Source organism: Neopsephotus bourkii, unplaced genomic scaffold (assembly GCF_033783945.1).
Source record: "Neopsephotus bourkii isolate Nb327-2 ecotype Australia unplaced genomic scaffold, CSIRO-AGI_Nbou_v1 NB_196, whole genome shotgun sequence".
Classification (NCBI taxonomy): Eukaryota; Metazoa; Chordata; class Aves; order Psittaciformes; family Psittacidae; genus Neopsephotus; species Neopsephotus bourkii.
This window is the reverse complement of record NW_026900709.1, coordinates 13,216,208-13,240,674: the sequence shown is the minus strand read 5'-3', so window position 1 is coordinate 13,240,674 and position 24,467 is coordinate 13,216,208. Positions and strand designations below refer to the sequence as shown.

Here is a 24,467-nt window from a genome sequence, read left to right as displayed (position 1 = left end):
TGGGCTCTTGGTGAATCTGTTCTGAAAATACACAGAATCCCTATTTAAGACTTTTTGTACCCCCAAATTGAAGTCCATCTCAGTTCTTGATGGGCACTTTCAAACTCTAATGCATTTATTTTTTCCAATATTATATCCTTTAATCCTAAAGTGTTAACCAGGTTGATGCAAATTATTGACACTGTAGCACATAAAGTAAAAATGGAAGAGTTCACCTAAGTTTTATTCCAAAAATAAAAGGGTGACTTGAGCCAAGCAGAGCTATTTTATTACTGGACTAAGATTTTCTTAGGGTAGTCTGGCTAGAAGGCAAGATGGATATAAATTTCTACAAGCTATTTCAAGCCCATTTAAAATGGAAGGCTAGTTCAAGTGTAAATGGATTGCTTTGGAAGCAGGGAAAGTATGAAATTTCTGTGCTGGTACTTGCAGCTCTGTGGTATTCCATGATTAGGAACCGTATCCTGGGCTGCATCAAAGGAAGTGTGACCAGCAGATCGAAGGAGGTGATCCTGCCCCTCTACTATGCTCTCGTCAGACCTCACTTGAAGCATTGTGTGCAGTTCTGGTGTCCTCAACATAAAAAGGACATGGAACTGTTGGAACAAGTCCAGAGGAGGGCAACAAGGATGATCAGGGCACTGGAGCACCTCCCGTATGAAGATAGGCTGAGAAAGTTGGGGCTGTTCAGCCTGGAGAAGAGAAGGCTGCGTGGAGACCTCATAGCAGCCTTCCAGTATCTGAATGGGGCCTATAGGGATGCTGGGGAGGGACTCTTCATTAAGGACTGTAGTGATAGGACAAGGGGTAATGGGTTAAAACTTAAACAGGAGAAGTTTAGATTGGATATAAGGAAGACGTTCTTTACTGTAAGGGTGGTGAGGCACTGGAATGGGTTGCCCAGGGAAGCTGTGAATGCTCCATCCCTGGCGGTGTTCAGTACCAGATTGGACAGAGCCTTGGGTGACATGGTTTAGTGCGAGGTGTCCCTGCCCATAGCAGGGGGGTTGGAACTAGATGATCTTAAGGTCCTTTCCAACCCTAACTATTCTATGTTTGTGCATGTTGGAGAGTGAGTGGCACTGTGTTATTTGTTCCTCAGAATTACATGCTGCCTTGTTGATATATGCGCAGAGTAAGTGAGTAAGTGATTTATCCAGTACCATCCAGAGTTCTTGATTAAAAGAAATACTGTACCTGTGGTTTTGACTCCTGAGTACATGGAAGAGAGACTTAGTGAGCAGTGCAAGGGTGGTTTGGTTGCTTTAAGAGCTGCCAGGACCAGTTATGCAGTGTTTCTGCCAAATTATTCAGAATAAAAAGTTCATTTGACAAAGACAATGATTCTTGCTGTGCTGTGTCTGGAGAGGCTTGCTAACAAGGGGCTTCTGAATGCAGGCTTGTCTGAGGGGGAGAAACATTTTGCGTCAGGAAACCCAAAGTTACTCTAACAGCCATCTGTCACTAAGGAACTGGAGGAGAAGGGAATAATGAACAAAGTGCTGATACACCGTGTGGAGCTGTGAGAGTAATCAAAAACCACTCTTGTTTAGGAAGGGGTTTTGAAGTACTGAAAATTATGGTGATTTTTTTTTTCCTCTAGCCCTAGTTTTGTGATGTAATCTGAAGCATCTGAGCACACTTAGTATGATAGGTTGTATGTCTGTAGCCTCGCTTTTGTTAGTTCTTACAAACTTTCCTTCTCTAGAGGTGAGTTCTAGTGATCTACCCCAAAGAAATAGAAGAGAGGAGAAAGATGAGAGGAGAGCCTATGGATCAGCAACAGAAAATGAGGAGGAGAGGAAAAGCCTTGTACAAACCCTGAGCATAACTGGTCAGGTGAGCACTAAACTTTTTACCTATTATTCTCCCTGCTGAGCTTCAGTAATGTAGAGCCAGAGAATAGAGAGGCACCTTTGGCTTGGTTGTTTCAGGGAAGTTGGGAATGAACCTGCAGGAACAATCAGCACTTCACTGAATAGGAGTTTTTCTTTTGTTGTTCTTACTATTTAATTAATTTTTGTGCAATTGAGCGGAGCTGAACTGCAGCAGAATTAGCAAGCTGCAATTTGTCTGGCAATCAGGACATAAGTCCAGAGTAGGCATTTTTAGTAAAGACTCCTGCATTACAAACTAAAATATTGAGCTGTATTCCTTGTAGTGCTAATGGGACAAAACAAATATGAAGAGTTGTTTGCTGTGATGGATTACCACTGTGCTATTTAATAAGGCCATGTAGCTTCTAAAATGGGGAGGGGGAGATAAGAAGAAGGTGAGGGAGCTGCAGCAAGGGTATCTAAAGGACAGAAGAGTGCACTGTAAAGGTGGTGGTCAGCCAAGGCATGAGAATGTGCAGCTGAAGAAAGCACGTGTTCTGCTGGTTATGGAAAGTGCAGGGACTGCTCTGCAGGTAGAATTTTAGAAGAAACAACCATCTAGTGCATGAAATCAGTCTTCTGCTAGTTCCCTCCTAACTTGTCTTGCCTTTCATGCAACTTTCATGGCTTTGCACAGCTTTTGCTTTGAGAGTTGAAAGGTGACATAAGTAGCGGGGAAAGGGTGGTTTGTCTGGGGTGATGAGAGGTGACTGATTTGTTTGGTACTTCAGCAAAAGGAAATCCTACAATGCAACATTAACAAAGTAAGGCCTTGGGATTGATGTGGTACACCAGAAACCTGAAAAATAATTTGAGAAACTGCTGTTGTCTAATTGTGCAATATTTTTGCAAGGAATTTTCCCCTTCTCTGGGGAAGAGAAGTTCTCTAAGTAATGCGTTGTGTAGGACTGTACATGCTTTCTTTGTGTCAAAGCTGGAAAGCTGTATGGCTCAGGCTAGAATGCCAGTACTCTGGGATAAGTGTCTAATAGTGTAAGGCTGAGCTTTCCCATCTGAATGCTGCACAGCAGGCAGGAAGCTTGTGCTGACCACAGCTGAAAACTGGCATGTGATAATGGCATATGACAAGGGGGGAGGACGTATGAGATTTTTAATTCTTTGTTGTTGCTTTGTAAGGAACAAGACATGTTAGTAGCCTCTTGCTGTCTGGTCCTCTTTTTCTCCGCCTTTTACCCAGTTGATCCTTCCTCAGACACTGACTGTATCCTGCTGTGTGGAGAGGGAGTACTGATATTGTATGTAGAAAAATGAACTACACTGTATATGTGGAATGCTTTTTCACATATATATGTGGAAAAGCAGAACTACACATTTGAAAATACTAGTTTGCGTTAATTTGACAATGTTTCTTTTGAAATATATGAAAATTAAGGAAAATTAACACATTTCCTGATAGAGCATGATAGGAATTAATAAAAGGAGTAACTTTTAGTAGTAGAGCATGTGTGAGATACAAATATCTCAGAATAAGGGAAGAGTTAAAGATAGCACATACCCTTTCACATCTTTCACTGTTCCTCTGCCCTTGTAGCCACTGGTTTCTTGGCCAGAATATCAAGATAAAGTGTAAGGCTGTAGAAAATAGCTCTTTGTTTGCCTGCTTATCCTGACCGCATTGTGGTTGATGGCAATTAAAGTTGCTGGAGTCAGATTTTATGTGTTCAGCCCACCTGAGATAATGGCATAATTACTGTCACTCTATTTAGGCAGCTGTTTGTCTAACATTCTGCATGGACACTGTATCTTTTTGGCTTTGCTTGGATCTTTCTCACTTTACACATGATTCAGAAGAAAATTCTGTCTTCTTCAGTCTTCTGCTGCAGCAGAAACAATAAGGAATCATTTATCCATCCAATTCACAGAGCAGCGTGTGCACTAACCCCCAGAGATTTCTCTGGTAAGCAACCTGAAACACTTGAAAGGGATGTAATTTCCAGGGTGTCAGTGTTCACGGCTTCAACAATTTATTAAGCTGGGCATATTGGTGAAAGAAAGATCTGCTTGTATTGAATCTGTGTTATTATTCCTACGTTGTGTGCAATGACTGAAAATTCTGTATTCAATAGCAAGGTCAATTCTGTAAAGCAGATGGCAGCACCTCTGTTAATAAATACATACTTCCTACCTTGTATTTAGCTAGGTTTTATTTTTGTAGAGGACAGGAACTCATTGTCCATCTTCTTTTGTGGCTAGATGTGAGAGGCAGCCTAAGATTCAAACGTGGAGGGAGTGCAGAACAGGGTATAAGAAAGAAATGCAGGGGGTGGTAACTAGGTGATCTTAAGGTCCTTTCCAACCCAAATCATTCTGTGATTCTGTGAATTCCAAGTGAGGGAAGGTATTGAAGTGGAGTAAGCAAATTAAGGCACTCAGCCCCAGTTTCACTGAGACGCCATGTGAAGAATTTCCGATAGGTCCTTTTCCTGAGCAGTGCCCCTCTCCCAGATCCGCATGCTGGTCTTACTTTCCTGTTGTGAATGTCAGTTTAAATGTCCAACTTCCATGTGGGTATTCACATTTGAATATCTAAGATGAATTCCGTGTCTTGATCCCTCCCCCAGATTAGGAACTTAACATTTAGATGGAGCAATGTGAAGTGTCCAAATAGATTATGTCATTTTCTGAATGCTGTCCTACTCATTAGTATCTGCTGCATGGCACTGCAAGTAATAATAAGAATTCTGCAGAACAGAATACAGAGGAACTAGAAAATATTCTCTTGAGAGGGAAAATTGATGTCAGTTTTTCCTTTCATCCTGGCAAGGTTTCTTATGCTGGTTGGTACTTTCTAATTGCTGTGAGCAAAGACACAAAGTTATGTAAAAGAAGTTCCAGCCTTTGCCCAGAAATCCATAGATTTCATTCCTGCTGTGCTGTGCCATATTTAGAGTTAATTGGATGACCCAGTTTTAAGCCTGAAATACTGTGTGAACTTAGAGACTATATCAGCACAATTACAAGTTGCTTAAAGAGCACATCTGCGGTCTTAGGTACAAAGAGCTGGAGGACAGAACACAGAGTTGGAAGCATGTTAGTGGTTAACGATGGAAAAGAGAGGTGACCAGTGGAATGGGAATGTATACAATGACCATATGATAGAAGCCGGATATTTCCATTTTAGTTAAATTCTACTTTGTGAGAGACTGGTATGAAGGCAGTTCAGAGTACTGTGTTCATCATGTATTGCACTGCAGTAAAGCATTATCCTGCTTCTTTCCATATGCCATTTAGTGTCTGAAATAGATCAGTTGAGAAAGAGTTCAGAAAACTCTTAAGTTCCCTTTACAAACTAAATCAGACTGTAAGTTTTGCATTTCTGTTTCATTCATCATGTGCCTTTGAGACCTCCTCATGTTCTTGTTAATAATTCAGCCTTTACCTGTTCTAGGTTTATTGCTCAGAGAGACATTACCTTTTGCTGAGTCCAGCATATGGCCAACAGGAGCTATGTCAGGTGAGTGCAAACTTTAATTTTTCACTTTGTCACTTATCAGCTTTGGCATAGAATTATAATGCAAGCAGTTGGGTTTGTGTATGTCAACAGCTGTTAGCTTGGGTAGCCTGTTACTTTGAAACAGCTGGAGAAATGCCAAAGATCTCAAGTGTCTTGAAGGCTGTCAAGCTTTTACTTTTGTATTTGTTGTTGCAGCAGCTGAGAACAAAGCAAGTCCTGAAGCAAACTGGAATAGGTAAGAAAGAATTTTCAAATGTCATATTCTGTGGCATCCTGGAGAAAAAAACAAATTTATTGTAGTGTTCTGACTCCCTTCCCGTAAAATAGATAAGTCCTTGTCTCATTCTGCTAACATGTCCTAATTATCTTACAGATGGTCAGCTAGTAGCTATGAAGCGTTGCTCTGCTTGCAGCTGTATTTCTTAACCTTCTTTTTTTCTTTCTCAAGTAATGAAATTAAAGTTATCAAGCTAGGAAAAATAGCTGACTCCTGATTTCATCCTAACACCAAGAACACTGTGAAAGAAAATTACTCACCAAGAACTTGTAATTAAAAATAATGGTTACTGGCTGTTGTTGCTTCTTAATGTGGCCTTCATACATTTGTAGTAGCACAGCTGTATTAGACTCAGGTTGCACTAGAAGCATTAATTCCATTCACGAACATTCTCTAAGGGTAGAACTTCCCTTGTGATTGTGGGCTTGTTCAGTCACTTGTCTTTCTACTGCTGTGCAGAAACTACTTGCTAGAGAGAGACTTTTGAACTGGGTGGTGCATGTCTTGGTGAAATATAGATTTCTGTGACTGGTAAAATTCTTAGTTATATTTATTAGGAAACTCTCTGGCCTCATCTCTGAAAGAAAATAACAGTGCTTAGTTTCTATAGGCCTTACCTGTTATCTTCTTTCAAAAGAGTGATTGTTTTTAATCATACCTTAAAAGCTGCTAGTCTTGAGTTACGAGTTTGTAGTGTTGATGGTTTTGATGATGGGCAGTGCCTCCAGTATTGGAAGATGAATAAGCTTTTACAACATTGATATTATAAGAAAGAATGGGTTGTGAAGGGTGCAACCTGTACTACTTTCATTATAACTCCTGTCTGAAGAATTGACTCATGGTATACTTTTTTCTGCTGATGATCTTTGCCAAAAAAGTAAAATGGTAGCTCTCTTTCCATCAGGATTCATGGCCCTGTCAGTGTCAACCTATTGTGAAATGAAACACAGGGATTTCATTATCAAAAATTTGAAAAAGAAAAATCAGCTCACTGAGAATATTAATGCTGTAGGTAATGCAGTTTTCAACTAAGGATTTACATAGCTAAGTGTTTGCTCTTAAAAGAAGAAAAAATCTTACATAGGTTCTTATGTGTGTGTATAGTAACAAGAGTAGCTCTTTTTAAGTCATGGTGATCATGAAGCTAATGACAAGACAGTTTGCACTGTCACGCTAAGGTGATCTCTCTTGAAAGACAAAATCTAGTTAGATTAGCACATTTTTGCGGAGATATGCAGTCATCCATGTGTATAAAAGGTTTGACTCCTATTAGCCAGCAGATGCCTGTGTCCTTGACAAAGCTGTATTTGCAAGACAGATACATCTATCAAATGCACAGTGATCTGTACTGTATGCCATTATTTCCTCTCCAAAATGCTTTGTGACTTGCAAATATATAAGCATCTTGTGACTAGGGGGAGGATCTTGGACTTTTGCAGTGATGCCTACTCTTGTAAGGCTGCCCTAAGGCTCAGGTGTATTGGTTTGCTGTAGGACCGAGTAAACCCTCTGCTCTGTCCTTGATTGGCTTATTTACAGCTGTACCATGGAGGTTGTACTGAACTTGTAGGTTTGAAACTGCACCTTTTTTGCTGCCTTCCCAGCCTTTCCTCTTTCTCACATTTGGACCTAGGTGTGCAAGTCTCAAATAGAGCTTGCTAACTGCAGTTACACATCTCCTTGTTGCAGGTGTGTTGTTTTCTAACTAAAGCTTTCAGGAGATAGAAGTTTTTTTGTGGAACAGTTCTTTAGGAGGACTCTGTGTCAGTAATAAGCAGCGTACTGTAAATGCTTGGATAAAGGCTTTATGATACCTTGTAGTGGGGAAGTATCCTGCAAAGGGATGGGCAGTTGATCTGCAATGGCCTGCTTGAGTTTGGCTCCAAGCCTGACAATGAATACCAATTGAGATTCATATGGAAATGATGTGCTGTGCACAAAAATATTTAGATGTAAGAAGGTAGAGGCACCTCTGGCTTCTTTTTTTTTTTTTTTTTGTGTGTGTGGATGGAAAACATAGAAATATTTAGGGAAAATTTTCTTCCTGGCATTGAAATCTGGACAACAAAAAATGCTGCTTAAAACTGTTTGAAAGAGTGCTGTCTCTGTTCTTTTTAGTTTCCTGAGTAGGCATAGAGCTGGGAGGGTGATGCTGATCCCAAGGTGGGTCTCATCTTTACAACTGACTGCTCCTTGGAAAAGGAAAAATTATATCGTTTCATAAATACTTTCCTATTCAAGCAGGATTTTACTCATTTCAGCAAGGTGGAGAGTTTCCTCATTCAGTGTTCTCTGCTGCTTCTATCCTCAGTTTAGGCATCAGGCAAATGCATACATTGTACTATATTAACTTTGAGATTAGCCAGCAAAACCTGGAGGTATAGGGAGAGCAGAAGCTGTTCTCCTTCGAGTCCCTGATCTCTAAGTATGCCAGCTAGGCAGTCTGGGTACCAACTATATAATCAGTATCCACTTCACTTCCACCATGGGACAGTCCTGTCATGTTGATAGCATGTCCAAAGAACCTGTCACTGAGCTATTTGGTACATGGTTGTGTTTGCTCTAAAGAATTGGTATAAAACCTGTTCTGAAAGGAAAGGAAAAGAAAACATTAAAACCCCTTATTTTGATAATTGAAAGTATGTAATATAGATGTTGCTAGCAGTTTTCCTGGATATATGGGGAATAAACTCAGTCTGAGGGTATTAAGCAGGAGGAGTTGTAAAAAGTTTAAAGTGGGAATGCATTTTTTGTGTTTCCTTGTAGGTTTTTCACACTGTGTTTTAAACTTACTGGAGGGCTGAAGGATTACTTCCATCTCACTTGAAAGAAGAGGGCATATTTGGTGCACCTCTTGTTGTCTTCACTTGTTCTCTAATTGTTTCTGTCAGTAGTTACATGGATGATCTTTATACTTGCGTGTAGCCTGTGAAGTGGATATAAAGACCTGTCAGACTACCTTTTCGAATACATTTTCTTTTGCGGAAACAAACCTAACATAAATGTCACCTGCAGTATGAGCAACTGCAGCAGATAGAGCATTGAATTAATGGCTCTGAGAGGCAAGCCAGGAAAGATCATAAGATGAGATAAATATGTCAGCTAATGGTACATGACTCAAAAAATTTCCTGTGATTAAAAATGAGTTCAGCAAAGAAGAGTATATCTTCAAAAAGTTACAGAACATTTTACAATCACCTGTTGTCCGTACTTTTGGAAAACAGTTAAAAAGCCTTTCACAGTTATATTTATAGGGAAAATCCCCCATTCATTTAATGAAAAGGATATTTTTCAGCTGTTTTATATTCTTTTTTAACAAATACTTTGAACATGCTAAAAAGTAGGGAATTTGCTCATAAATGCGTCTGGTATGATGCCTCGTGTTTTGTGGCAAGATCACTGTTTCAATGAAAAACTATTATAAAACTGAACTGATTGCTGTATTGTAGATCATACGTACTGTCATCAAACGTAGAGGATGTACCAGTGTTAGTCAAGGAAAGTGACTTGAGTTTAGCAGCTGACAATATATAGGAAGGTGATATTAGTGGAGATACCTTGCTGGTATTCTTTTCATAGGTCCTGAGAACAGAAGCAGTTGATATGCTGGCAGGTTTTGGAGGGTCTGCAGAAGTCAGTGAACAATAAACTAAAGTTTATTATCAGTGATTCATGTAAATAGGCCAAGTTGCTTCTCACTGGTAGTGGTTTGGCCTCTTTCCCTTTTCAAGAGTGAAAGACTATTGCTACTGACTGTAATAATGCATATATTGTAATACAGAGAAGCTAGCTGATTTAATAGCTGGAAAAAAGGTGTTGGCATGGTCATTTGTGATGGCATGAGGTTGCTCAGCTGAGAACTTCACAGAGTTTAGCTGCCCTGCTGAGAAAATGTGCTTGGTTTCACACCCTCATACAGTGAACTGGCTACTGTGAAATGGACACCTTCTTTTGACTTATTTGTGAAAAGGCATTTGGAACAGAAACCTACTCCACTCTCTGAGCTGAAAGGCAGATGCTCTTTGTGGCAGGCTGAAAGGCTGGGGATGCAGCATTTACAAGGCACAACTAAGAATGCAATTTGGAGTACTTGTTAAATCAGATAATGTCCTTTCAGCTATAAGCAGTTGTGGTGAAGAATCCACACTCTCTTCTCTCTTCATAAATTAAGGTGGTCTTTCCATATGTAATAGTCTGTTCTGTCCTGGGGCACATCTTTTGCAAGCCGATTAGTTCTGTGAGAATCAAAATGGGGAAAATAGTGTTTTAGCCTTCAAGTTCACAACTGTGGACAAGGATGCTACAGTGCTGCCACTTCCTTAAGGTATCTTGGTACAGCTCTTAAGATTTCCTCATATTTGCCTCCACACGCTGAAGTCATTCCTCTGGATTCCTGACAAAGTGTTCCTGAAGTGGGGAGTCATGGGGTGGCTGTCACATCCTAGTAGGTTCCAGTTTTCAGAGAGTTGTCTGGAGATAGTTAATCTGAGTTTCTCTTGTTTGACAGAATTGGCTTGCTCTGACACCTGATTAACCTGTACTTACAGCTGATAACACATGCATGAACAAACTTGGGTACTGCACAAATTTGGGTATTGGCAGCAGTGTTTCTCTTCAACTCTTACCTGCATTTTACCATGAGCTGTCTGAAAGAGAATAAAGGGAATACTAACCACTTGGAAAGCAAGGACTACAGATGGCTCCTCAGGGAGCAATGGCAAAAGCTCTAATAACAAGCACGAGGCAGGAAAATGGTAGATCATCTTAAGCCAGAGTGAAACTGGAATACCCCTGGGACCTAGAGGCAGCAGCAGAATTGCACTGTAAAGCAACACAAGGGCTGCAGATAAGGTGTTTGAAAGTCCGGAAGCTGGCAGTAGAATGGGACCTGCTGAAGCAGCTGGAGAGAAACCCAGCAATCAGCACTGCTGTGCTGCAGGGGCTCAATAAATGACATATTTAACTTGGTGGCGCTCTGAAGGAGGTCTTTGCCTTAGTTACTGTAGTCCCTCAGAGGCATAGAGTGAAGAATTCACTACACAAAAGTGTATTTTTACATATGTAAGAAGTCATGCTATACTTTTCTTCCAAAACAGATTCATTGTCCCACTTCCTCCCCTGCTCCCCAGTAGCAAGCTCTTACATTAACATACCATTCCTTTGTCTTTTCATCATCCACCTGGTTACTGTCTCCATGCTCATGATCTTTCATAAGACAGACCATGTTCATTGTCGTGTTGTTGTGTGTGGCCCACTTTACCCACATGCTCCTTGTATTTTTGAAGTGAGCTGGAGAGCAAGTTTTGTCTTTTCCTCTATGAACTCAGCTTTTGCTTTTTTTGGTCACGCTTTCCTGTCTGTTCTGAATTTAGTCAGTTACAGATGCATAGTCTGCTTGTCCTAAATCAAGTAATTAAGTAAGGGTTGGAAAATTAATGGGAAAACTACATACAGTTGTGCTTCTGTCTGTATTATCAGTAAAAAGTGCATCATATTCTACTACAAAGTTACAATACCTTTTTAAAAAGAAGCCACAAGAATTGCTGGTTCTGGGACTATTTCTTGTGAGGAATGAACATCATACTACCACTATGAGAAATTTATTATGGTCCTGTTTAAATAGCTGTAAGGTGGGCTAAGGTGTAGTTTTCTGTCTTTATTAAATCTGACTTCTCTAAATCTTAACAATATTACACCTGGGGAAATGCAGAAAACTTAGTAAAGTGAAGTTTTAACATTGAAAGCTTAGAATCATAGAATAGTTAGGGCTGGAAAGGACCTTAAGATCATCTAGTTCCAACCCCCCTGCCATGGGCAGGGACACCTTGCACTAAATCATGTCACCCAGAAAACTTCTGTAAACTTTGTATGGTGCAAATTTATAAACCTTATTTATCTATTGTCTGTGTTTGTCTACCTGAAATATGGAGTCATCTTTTTAAGTAGGTAGCATTCTAAGTCCTATGTTGTACAGAAAAGGGAAAATATTAGAAGAGTTTGGGAGGCATTTTACTCTTAACATTCAAAATTAAATGAAAGAAAGATCTTTGCCAGTTCCTTACTGAACAGAAGTGAAAAGGCTGTATCCCTCCTTATTAAAGTCCTGATGACAAATGGGTATGAATATTTCATCAGGCAGAAGAATATTTTGTTACCATTCAAACTTAGTCTTATGCTTTCATGAACTCCAGAGACTTACAAATCAGAATAATTTTATAATCTGTGTCAAAGCCTAATTTTGTTAAATAATATTTACTAAACTTCCAAAATTTTGCAAGAACTGTTTATTTAATAAATGAAAATAATTAAATTTGAGAATAGGTTTTGGGGGAGAGATTTTTTTAAAAGCAGGTCCTGAAATAGGGTTCTGCTTTACAGTATGGGGTTTTGTGTAATTAAATATTGGGTGCCTCAATAATTACTCAGTCAAGAACAGTATGTCCTTATGGCCTTAAACACTTGCTTACCCTGTGTGAAGGAAGAAAAGAAAAAAGGAAAGATGAAGAAGAACTTATTTACCTTAAAATATTTGCCTTACAAATTCCACACCACACTCAATTCTATTTCAATTAACATTTTCTATATAAACAGTATCTAGCATTAAAGTTTAGTTTAAGACGTATAAAGCCTGACTGTTATCACCAGGCGATACTGGAGCATGCATATCTTCATCTGTCTTCCTTTAAGGTAAATATAGTGACCATGGGAAAAATGTATCTGGCTCATCTGTTTATAGAGCTGTTGGATCTCAATGGTTTTGCCTCTTGATATGCACTGAAGGTTCTATAGAGCTATAGGTGTCACTACTCTTTGATTTGAAAAACATGCCATTTTTTGCACGTTCTGAGGGAAGCTAGCCTGGAAAAAGGTGTGGGTAAAGTGCCAGTAGGCACTCTGCAGTGAGAGCTGGCTGCCCTGCAAGGGCAGGTGAGCCAGGAGCTGCGGGTGCCAGTGAGGCAGCAGAGGCAGTTGCCTCACTGAGCATGGGCCATCCTGGCAAAACCCCAGCCAGGTGAGGGGAATAGGCCCAGGGATGTCAGCCAGGGGTGGCCAACAGTCCAGTGACTGCCAGACGAGTCTGTAGCCACAAGGCAGACTCAGGGTCTGGCTAGGAGATCAAGTCCATGCATTAGGGTTTGCATCTGAATGAAAATGGGGTACATGTTCTGGCAGATGCATGGCTGTAGGATAGCTTTTGCAAAATTATGTAATCCGTTGGGTTGCTTATGTCTCTTTGCATGTGCTGGGCATTACTTTGTTGTTGCAGTTGATAAGCAGTTTTACATCTGGCTTGAGTCAGAGCTCACATACTTGTCTGCTGCAGGTCTGTTTTCTCCTAATATTGTGAATTCATGAGCACCTTTGTTATGTCATAGTACAGCCCACTCAAGGTAAAAGTCATTCTGGCATGGATGGCTTCGGTTGCTGACACAACCTAATAGCCTTGTCAAGGATTAATTCTGGATTGTGCAGTAGTTTCCTTTTGAGTAATCATAATAAGATCTTTCATCAGGAACTTAACTCATCAACTTGCGTGATTGTCTCATCATCTTTTGGCAGCTAATTTTTTTAAGTGTTTTCTTTGTACAAATAGCAAACCCCAAACCTCTAGTGGATTTTACATAGGGTACCATATTCCTTTTGTTTTTGTGACATTGCACTGTACTTCCTTTCTACAGGAAAGGTACATACTTATGAATTAGCAAATACATCAACTGTTTCAGAATCTGACTGTCATCTGAAAGTTTTTCTTCCTTTTTCAGTGGTGTCCAGTAGTTGAAGGTACAGAATAAACTGTGGTTTATGACTCCTCATTTTTCCTTCTTTTTGTTCCTGGAGCCCATGAGGCCAGCAAAACACTTCTGAAATTGCTATAGGTCTGAGATGCTCAGAGAACAAATCCTGCAAAACATGACTCTCTCTAACCTGTCCCTGTCCATTTGTGGGGTTTTTTATCCTTTTCTTTTTTCTTTTTTTTTCTTCTTTTTTCCCCCCTTCCCCTGTAGAAGCCAAGTTATATGAATCTGCAGTTTCAAAACCAGCAGTCTTCATATTTTGTGACCTTTTCCTGTCTGACCTTTCTCAGTAATGATGAGAGGAAAGCAGTGTTCATAGTCTATAACATTATTTCCTAGCATTTGTAGTAGTACCTCTGCTTCCAGACTTATTACAGTAGTGTTTCCTCTGTTCTTCTGGACTGAACGAGACAAGAATTCTGTGGTCTTACCTTGGAAATGCTATGTTGCAACATCCCTCCAAAATAGGATCACATGTTAAACTAGTATCTAACTCCAGCATCATCCATTATTAACACATACAGCCTCTATTAAAACTGAGTTAAATGAGACATGCCTTCATCACATTTGTATGTGTGCTTAACCTATGGTTGTTAGCTTACTTACAACATAACAAATAACATAAAAATCTAAATGTTAGTATTTGGGGGCTTTGGCTCACAGGTTAGGCCATTTTCCAGTTAATGTTATGCTTCACAATGGACTAACAGATTGTGAAAAGGTGAGCCAAATGTGAGTAACCACTAACGTTTCTTATGGGGCAGGTGAAACTCTTTGCATGAAGCCTAAAGCTGTCAGCCTCTCCAGAAAGTGGCAAGCAATAGTTTGATGGAGGAACAGATTACTTCCTTCTTAGATAATGACTAGTAGCTTGTGTTTTAAGGAGGTGGACAAAGGCAGATTGTCCCAGAGAGGGCAATGGATTATAAAGCAAAAATGATTGCCAAAGTAGGATTCTCTTCTGTGAGGGGATAGGAGCTGAAAAAAGAGCTGTGAGTTTATTAGATAAGAAGAACCCTCAAGACTGATCCGAGTCTGGATGGATGTAAACTTATTTCTTTTAATTTCTGTTCTTTTCTGACTTTATAAAACTTTATAAATGTCATTGTCTATTGCAGATGTAGTAAATAAATTCTTTTATTAGCTGTTTATGTTGACCTGGTTTGGGTGAGGAATGATATCAGTACAGCCAACTAACTTAAAGGAATTTATGCCCATAGGCTCTTGCAATAGATGGTACTGAACTACTGTCAGGCAGCCAGCAGCCCAAAACGCTTACCAGAAGCTATAAAGGATAGTGGAGTTGCACAGGCCAATAACTCAGTGCCTAAAAAGAAAAGAGATTTCTATTGCTGAAGAGGAAGTGTCTCTGCTAATGCTAGTGAGCAGCCCAAGGATTGCAAAGAAGTATGGAGGATGTTACTGCAAATGAGAGAATAGTTCTAGGGTACACACAAAATTCTTCTGTCCTGATATCGTAGCTCATTCCTAGACTATACTTTTAAGATGAGGTGTCTTCCAGCTCCTGTTAGTTGCTTTCCATATGGTAGTTGCCTTCACTAATGTAAAGGTTGAGCAGACTTTAGGTTGGCATGCCTCTGAGATAACATCCCATTTTTAGAATTAGTTCAGTTTTCATTAGTGAATTAACTGGACATATAAATATTTATGACTATCTCAGATGTCCGATTACAACAGGAAATAAATAATTAATTATAGAAAATTACCTTTGTACAATTGATACCACAAAGATATAAATCAGATATTGCAATTTCAAAAAAACCCAACACAGTAATTGGTGGTATGGTTTAAACCCAGATGGCAAATCAGCACCTAGCAGCTGCTTACTCACCCCCCCTTTCATCCCTCCCCAGGCAGGATGGGGAGGAGAATCAAAAGAATGTAAAACCTGCAGGATGAGATAAGAACAGTTTAATACCTAAAGTACAGGTGTTAATTATAAAGGAAATAACAAGGGGACATAATATAAAACCAAGAGGGGAAAGTAAAAAAACCCCAAACCAATAAATACAAGTGATGCACAGTACAGTTGCTCGCCACCTGCTGACTGATATCCAGCCTGACCTGAGCAGTGGTCTGACTGACCTTCCAGGTAACTCCCCCAGTTTATATGCTGGGCATGATGTACTGTGTGTGGTATGGGATACCCCTGTGGCTAGTTTGAGTAAGGTGTCCTGTCTCTGCTCCCTCCTGGTTTCTTGTGCTCCTCCTCCCTGGCGGAGCATGAGAGACTAAAAAATCCTTAATCAGAGTAAGGGCTGCTTAACAGCAACTAAAACTTCAGTGTGTTATCAGCATTGTTCTTGGACTAAAGGCAAACACAGCACTGTACCAGCTACTAGGAAGGAAATTAATTCTATCCCAACTAAAACCAAGACAATTGGTTTTTCTGAAACACTCTCAAGTATATTTTTGGTAGAACTATTCCTGGGTAACAAGTCTTCCATTGTGTGAACAGTAATGATGTGAGAAAGTCTATTTACAGAAATGTGCATATGATGCAAGTGTATTGACAGTTGGGTGAACAATCCAATGCTTGGTGAATTCTGCTTCACAATGATAGGAATATCTGACATCGAAGGATCAAAAAGCAACGTTGCTATGAACGCTTGGCTGCCACAAGCCAGTTATCCCTCTGGTAACTTTTTCTGACACCTCCTGCTTAAAACCCAAAAAGCCAGAAGGATCATGAGGCCCCTCTTTCACAGTTAGTTTTACCCTACTGATGTTGTGTTGTTGCAATGGTAATCCTGTTCAGTACGAGAGGAACTGGAGGTTCAGACCCCTGGTGTGTGCGCTTGGCTGAGGAGCCGCTGGCGTAAGACTACCATCTGTAAGCTTATGACTGAACGCCTCTAAGTCAGAATCGCGCCTAGATGTTTGATGTTGTGCTGTTGCGTCATAGGTCACTTGTGATTGACCCAGAAGGTGACGGTCTTGTTCAGAATGCATGGGTAAAGTCCTTCCCAAATCTTCATTAGTGAAGACAAGCCATCCTCATAGGAGAAGGAAAACTCCTATTTTCAAACCTAGGCTGACGGACCTCGTCTAGCCTTGTAAGGTCTTCCATCTAAGAGGACACTCTTACAAAACGTACGACCTGAGGACTTTGCTGTCACTGTCCTAACTACCTAGGCTGTTGCAATTAAACCTCAGGTGTAAAGGATGGGGCCAGTTCTGCGCATGTGGAGCCTCACCTAAAAAATCCACTGCGCAGGCTGGAAGGGCTTACTCTCACTTGTCTGTATGGACAGGTGAGGGATGAAACGGTAGGTGACAAGGTGCCTTGGAAGCTGCAGAGCCAACCTTGCATGCGGGTGGATGAGGGCATTGGTCACTCGAGATTGCCTCAGCAGATGACACTCCTGGTAGGAAACTTCCTGATTGCCTAAGCAGCCTTTTTTCCAACCAGATTTGCCTATCCCACATGCCCTTGGTCATCGTGCTTGTAGTAAGCGTGGGTGAAGCCCTTCCCAAATCTTTGTTCGTGAAGCCAAGCCATCAGTTGACAGTTGGGACAGTTATGGAAATCTACATCTATGATTTCTGTTTGAAGTTTCTGTGTGTAAGTTTATCAGACTACAAGCATCATTTTGAGTAGGGGTATATTTGCCCTGTCTGTTGCACTACTTCCCTGTTAAGTTGGTTGAAATAAACTTTACAGCTGCCAAAGCTAACAGAGAGGAGAAATTAAATTTTAATAAGTGAATGGCATTAAATAAAGGGTTGAATACTCTGTTATAAGCCAGTTTATCAAGCTTTAAACTTTGGTCACATAGGGGATTTGAAGAGGAGCCATCTAATAAGGAAGACCAAGGATTAAAGGAAAGGGATTCTTATCAACCATTTTAAAGGAAAATCAGCCTCTCTTTCCACAGAAAGGGTGCTTGCTGCAGAGGTCAGGAGAAATGACTTGAAAGAGAACAACTGTGTTTCAGCGTAAATGGCACAAGCTTGAAAGAAGAGATTGAGGAGTCCTTCTTATAGTGAGTTAGAAGCTGAAAGAGTTTGATGTGTCAGGAAGTCTTAAAGCAAGATGTTTACTGTTTGACTGTTGTGTTCCTTGTAATAGCTAAAGTAAAGGGGTTTTCAGAAACCCTGTTAAGTCTGTGCATTTATCCATTTCACCTCACACATCTTTAAAAATGCCCTTGTTGTGGAGCTCTGAGGGAGGGTTTCAAGGCACTGGAGAATGAGCTGCCAGCATACCTCTGTGGCTAGCTGAGCTGGTGCACAAACTCATTTGTCCAACAAGAGAAGCCAAAATTGAATGACCTTTGAGCCTTGAAGGACGCTTATAGCAATCTGTGGTGTTCTCTTTGCACTGTTACCTGGGGACAGCTGATGAGACTTCTGTGAGGACTACCACAACAGATATTGCTGTAATGTTTACAGAGATACAGCTTGGGATTCCTACATAGAATTTAACTTTAAATACAGGTATTACTGTTGGAAGTTACTAGTTTGTCCAGTTTGCAAACAGAGAACCCCAAAATGTAAAAGAAAACTGAATAGCTGCTAATGAATGGCTAAAGGCTGGTTATTCCAGGTTGCAGTTACTGTACCCAGTGCATAGTACAGCATCCTTCCTTACCAGTTATGTTTTCTCTTTGTAAATTAAGTTCAGGCATTCTCTTAACCTCGTTCAGGAGCATCTGCAGCAGACAAGAGTTAATCTGGCAAAAGAGGCCAGTCTGTTATTACTTTATTCTGTGTTTAAATTCTATTCTGAAAGTTTGTGGACTTCTTTTTTTTTTTTTTTTTAAATTCTTCCGTCTTCAAGTTCACAGCTCTTGCAGGTGTTACTCTTCTTCAAATCCCCTGAATCAGTAGAATTGAAATTGATTAGTGTTTCTCTATGTGAAACACGTGGCAGGAGCAAGCTCTGAGAATTTTTGCTTATCTCCATATTGGCATCTATTGTTTCTACTGTAGCAGTTGTACTTTTTCCCTCAGTGAGGTAGCTGAGTGCTTTGGTAATATGCTTTTGTATTAGTGGACATTAGGCCTATATGTAAATTTTGTAGACTTTCACTTTTCATAACACTTTATGTGCTAAAGATAAAGCAGATCTTTTTTGTGGATGACCATATATCAGAATGTATTGCAAAGTGTACCAAGATCTAAATTATTGTTTGAAGTTAGAAAGCCAGACTTTTTACAGGATGAATATTATTGTGGTGGTTTAACTACAGACAGCAACTAAGTACCACACAGCCACTGCCCACTCCCCCCACACCCCGGGTGGGTTGGGGAGGAGAATCAGGAGTTAAGAACAGTTTAGTAATTGTAGTAAAATATAATAACAAAAATAATAATAGTAATAATAGTGAATAAAAAAGGGGGAAATAACATTCAGGAAACACAAGTAATGCACAAAACCATTGCTTGCCACCTGCTGACCAATGCCCAGTCTGTTCCCAAGCAGAAATTTGTGGCTGCCAGCCAACAGCCCCAGTTTATACTGAATATGATGTTCTATGGCATGGAATATCCCTCTAGATAGTTCAGGTCAGATGTCCTGGCTGTGCTCCCTCCTGGCTTCTTGTGCACCTGGTCACTGGCAGAACATGAGAAACAAAGTCCTTGATCAGGGTAGGCACTCCTTGACAACAACTAAAACATCAGTGTGTTATCAACATTATTCTCACACTAAATCTAAACCAGAGAACTAGGAAGGAAGTTAACTCCATCCCAGCTGAAACCAGGACAATCGGAGAGAATCAGAGCACTACATCAATGTTATTTGCTATGCAAGTCACAATATGCAAATGCGTATGCATATTTTTTTCCTGAAACTAGCTTCCCATCAGAGTTTACTAACACACAATCTTTCTGCTTGCCTTAAATATTAACAAATGGTAAGGTCTTTTTGGGTTCAGATCAGCAGAAAACAAATTTGTTTTTGTTCCTCTCTGTAGATTAAGGTGTTATTACCTAAGGCATATAGATATAAGAGCTCTGAGCAGCTTCTATGTGTATCACTGCGTGTCATTTTCTTTTACCTGTCTGTACCCTAAAATCCCTCACTGATTTTCAAGTTTAGTAATTAACTGTGAGCAGCAGTGAACATTGGCATTGTCCTGCCACTTTTTGTCAAGTCTTTTTGACTGGGAAAGCATCAAGCCAATTGCTTGTGGATTTGTCTTGGTCTTTGTTACTGACCTCAACTTAGATTGTTATAGGCCCAGATAGCATAACCTGAATAATACATTTATAATTTATTAAACTTAATTCTTTAAAGGTTCTTGTGATAGCTGCTTCATGAAGATAGCTGCTGAAGGAAGTTTAAAATTAATGGATTCTATTTTGTATGCCTATTATTATTTTTGAAGCCTGTTAGAGAAGGAAAATTATGCAAATTGGTGTCACGCTAGGCTACTGCACACATGCTGGTACTGAATAACAACTAGCTCACTGATGAAAATACTTTATCTTAAGCAGGAGTCATTGTCAGCACTAAGAGATGTTCTTTGTATCCTGGTTAACTGTTTATTATTATTTTTCTTACAGATAAAGGAGAGTGTTCTTATTAAAATTCCTCATTAGAATAAGACTGCTGTAAAAATAATACTGGAGAACTCTAGTGATGAATTGTGATAGATTACATTATACAATTACGGTATATTGCAAAACAATAGGAAGATTCCTTCAAAAAATTAAGCAGTTGTTGCTTGCCCTCTAGGAATGACTAAGTGGCTTTAATTCTTCAGCTCCTGAATGTAAAAGACTTGATAAATAGATCAGGCTCAGGATCAATTAGCGTCACAATGATCTTCAGTATTAATGAAGCGAGCTGCTAGGATTGAACCAGTTTATCTGTACCCTTCATGACAACATCTTAGGTTAACACGCACTGCATTGTCTATCTAGTACTGGGCATGGGAACCCGTACACAGAACATGCAGCTCTGTGCAGCACTGACCGATAACAAGTGCTCCTTGTGAGGAAGCTATCTTAGTCCTGAAGAATTCCGATATCCTTAGCGGGACAAAAATCCAATATAAGATAAGCTGGCTTCAGAAAATAGGTCGCTAATGTAAGTTTGCGGTTATTTTCTTCCCAGGTTTATCCTACATCTATATGTCTTGTGTTTCTTTTTCCTCATCTATATACAAAGCATGTCAGACTTTTCTGACCAGACTGCTGGAGAGAGCCTGATTTTGGTCTAAGGGTCATCATTCTGTTACAGCCCTTCATCCTTCCATTTTAACACTAAAACATGCATCTTGTTTGCCCTGTTAAATTGCTGACAAAGGAGGCAGAGAAAACCTTCTCAGGTATTGATTTTTCACACATGGGGACTGTAGCTCATAGTCACTTGATTTGCCACCTGCAGTTTATAAGTGAATGGGCTCATAAACTTCATTTTAGGGCTGAGTTTCCAGCCTGAGGCGAAGTTGGTGTGTTTGCTGTTAGTTATTTGTATCTGCTTTAATGTATTTTGTTTGTTGGAATTCTATTTAGATGGCTAATATAAGCAGCATTTTTGCAATGGAAATATCACTGATCAGAACTTCCTATTTGAGTTGTCTTAACTGGCTTCAGGTAGTTGCATATGGTCTGGGATAATAATTTCTGTCTACTGTTTTTTGGTCTTTCTGGTCTTCATTGTTACATTTATAATGTAATAATTATGAATTATGTAATGGTAACTGACTAGGTAACTGACCAGGACAGTACATAATTTTATTCAACTTTTGATCCTCCTAGTTGTAGATAATGAACTTGATTAATTAGCAGTCAAACAAATAATGTGTATTAGAGTTCCTTCAGAATAATCAGGGGCTTTATTTTCAGTGGTACTCAAAACTTCACTAGAAGTTTCTGTTGATTTCTGTGTCATAGCAAGGTACCTTTTATCTCAGAATAAGACAACTCTGCAAAAATAGTTGGTTTAGCAGGTGCAGGAAGTGATTTTTTTTTTTTTTTCAGTAATTCGAATCTCAGCAAAGCGTTCAGTCTTCCATCACCAAATATAAGTTTCTCTGTTGGTCCCAGCTTCCATTATAGGTTTTTGTAAATACATGGTACCTCCCAGAAATCTTGGAAGTATAATGTTTTCATTAATAACATATTTTGCTAATTTTGTAAAAATGAAAGAATAATGTATTTCTTGCATATTAATGAGAAGTGCAGGTTTGCTTTATTAGTCATCTCTGTGAATTATGCAATCTTTATATGCCTTGGCTTGACCAACTTTTGCTTAACTTGCAATGCCAGCACAGATCTTAGGATATTTATGTTAAACCTTAGTGAAACAGTCTTTTGCAGTTTTGTAAGAAAATCCTTTTTCAGAGAAGATTGCATCCAGATCTGACAAAGAAGTAGAAAATCCCCCAAATAAATAATTTCCTACAGTTTTCATAAAAATATGTGTCAGGCTGGAGGAATGAACCATAAACATTGTCTCCTCTGTGAAGATAGAGGTTGAACTTTGTCCTTAATACTTTCTGCTTTGGTTGTTCCACCCATGTGCTAATGATTGCAGTTTAGCTACAGCAGATGTTGTCTTTTTTGGGGAATCAGAGGAAAGGAAGAATGATAATTATTATGATAGTAAGAAATTTAAAAAGTGCGTATTTATCATGTTCATTATGTTCACTGCTCATGAAACAAGTTGGTTCGTGGCTTAGTTCTATGAATTACTGTTTACAAATCCTCGCACTCTAGCTACGTTTTAGATTTTGTACATATTCAGTTAGCAAAGTTCAGTTATTGTAGACCTGCGTGTTCTATCTATGAAATCCTATGAAGATGAGTGGGATTGAATGACAAAAATTTGATTCTTAATATAATATCATTGACATCACTGAATATTAGATAAAAGAATCAAAGTATCAACAAACCTTCTGAAGTACTAATAATCATTTTGATTAAAAAAGATGGAGTGGCTTGAGCTCACCCTGATCTTTAAGACCTTCCTCCAGAAAACCCCAGTGGGTGCTTGTTCTATTCTTGATGATGGAGTAGATTGAGGCAGTGTTTAATTTAAGTGTATGGCCTCATTCTGTGCATGCTAAACAGATCTGTTTAAGGCTAATATTACAGTGTTTGTGAGTCCCACTCAAAAATGGCTTGAGGTGAAGCAAATTGGTGTGGCTGTTGTAGACAGTAGATGTCACAAAGCTATGGGTCTGCGGTAAGAGAGAAGGAACTTAAAAATTATTTCTGGGAAGCAGAAAGAAACCCCAATTTTTGAGAGAGATGCAGCTATGAAGGGGCCAAGATGCTGGTAGTATTAACTGGACTCCATGAGAGATGGAAGTTGCAGGAATGTGAAGATAAGGTGCTAAATAGTTCTAGAGTAAAATAACTTCTTTGTGACCCAGCAAGAGAGTCAGCAGTGCCTCCTGATGTGACACAGGCCTTCAGGAAAGACTGAAAATGCATATTGAGTAAGAGCATCATTAGATTTGCAAGGCAGCTGGTCAGGAGCCAAGATGTACTGTACCTTTGCCTACAGGCTTCCTAGCTCTGCTTATGAAAATGGCTGATCGTGAGGATGTATTTGCCCACCCAGAGCAATACACACATGACCAGTAATTATTGGACAGAAGTTAATGCTTTACTTATAAATATAAGGGTGCCATAGATTTACCAATAAAAATTTAGAGAGCAGACTTTGGCCTCTTCAGGAACCTGCTTAGTAAGGTTCCATGGGATATAGCCCTAGAGGGCAGAGGGAATCAAGGCTGTTGGTTGATATTCAAGGATCACCTGCTACAAGCTCAGGAATGTTGCATCCCAACTAGAAGGAAGTGCGGCAGGAGGGCCAGGAGACCTCCTTGGATGGATAAGGAGCTGCTGAGGAAAATTCAAAGGAAAAAGAGGCTTATAAAAGGTGGAAACAAGGACAGGCGGCCTGGGAAGAGTAGAGGGATGTTGTCCGGGAAGCCAGGGACCAGATTAGGAAAGCTAAGGCCCAGTTAGAATAAAACTTGGCTAGGGATGTGAAAGATAACAGGAAAGGATTCTATAATTACCTTGCAAATAAAAGACAGACTAGGGACAATATTGGCCCTCTCCAGAAGCTGTCAGGAGAACTGGCTACCCTGGATTTGGAGAAGGCTGAGGTTCTTAGTGACTTCTTTGCCTGGGTCTCCACTGGCAAATGCTCTGACCACACCACCATGTCTTGGAAGACAGACACAGGGACTGTGAGAATGAAGACCCTAGGCCCACTGTAGGAGAGGATCTGGTTCGAGACCTTTCTTAAGAACCTGAATATGCACAAGTCCATGGGACCTGATGAAATTCATTTGTGGGTCCTGAAGGAGCTGGTGAATGAAGTTGCTAAGCCACTGTCCATCATATCTAAAAAATCATGGCAGTCAGGTGAAGTTCCCAGTGACTGGAAAAGGGGAATATAACCCCCATTTTCAAGAAAAGGAAAATGGATGACCCAGGGAATTACAGTCAGTCTCACCTCTGTGCCTGACAAAATCTTGGAGCAGATTCTCCTAGAAGGCATGCTAAGGCACATGAAAAACAGCAAGGTGCTTGGTGACAGCCAGCATGGCTTCACCAAGGGGAAATCCTGCCTGACCAATTTGGTGGCCTTCTACGATGGGGCTGCAGAACTGATGGACAGCGGTAGAGCAGCTGATGTCACCTACCTGGACTTGTGCAAAGCGTTCGACACTGTCCTGCATGACATCCTTGTGTCTGAATTGGAGAGACATCAATTTGATAGGTGGATCACTCAGTGGATAAAGAGCTGGCTGGCTGGCCACACACAAAATTGTTGTCAATGGCTCAGTGTCCAGCTGGAGACCTGTAACAAGTGGTGTCCCTCAGCGATCGGTGTTGGGACCGGTCTTGTTCAACATCTTTGTCGCTGACATGGTCAGTGGGATTGAGTGCACCCTCAGCAAGTTTGCCGATGACACCAAGCTGTGTGGTTCGGTTGATACGCTGGAGGGAAGGAATGCCATCCAGAGGGACCTTGACACGCTTGTGAGGTGGGCTGATGCCAGCCTTATGAAGTTTAACCATGACAAGTGCAAGGTCCTGCACCT

At 40.1% G+C, this 24,467-nt stretch overlaps 1 protein-coding gene across 5 annotated transcripts in view; it reads left to right on the top strand.

Moving 5' to 3' along the window:
• Positions 1–1,668: 1,668 nt before the first annotated feature.
• MYO3B (myosin IIIB) overlaps positions 1,669–24,467 on the top strand; it is a 205,685-nt gene continuing 182,886 nt past the window's right edge. For 2 of the 5 annotated variants that reach the window (XM_061342730.1, XM_061342724.1), the window contains exons 1-3: positions 1,685–1,839; positions 5,287–5,352; positions 5,548–5,587. In XM_061342730.1, coding sequence (XP_061198714.1) covers positions 5,346–5,352; positions 5,548–5,587 — 47 coding nt within the window. In that variant the 5' untranslated portion in view covers positions 1,685–1,839; positions 5,287–5,345. Of the gene's footprint in view, positions 1,840–5,286; positions 5,353–5,547; positions 5,588–24,467 lie in introns of all 5 variants that reach the window. The other 3 variants (XM_061342747.1, XM_061342739.1, XM_061342756.1) reach the window with 2 other exon arrangements.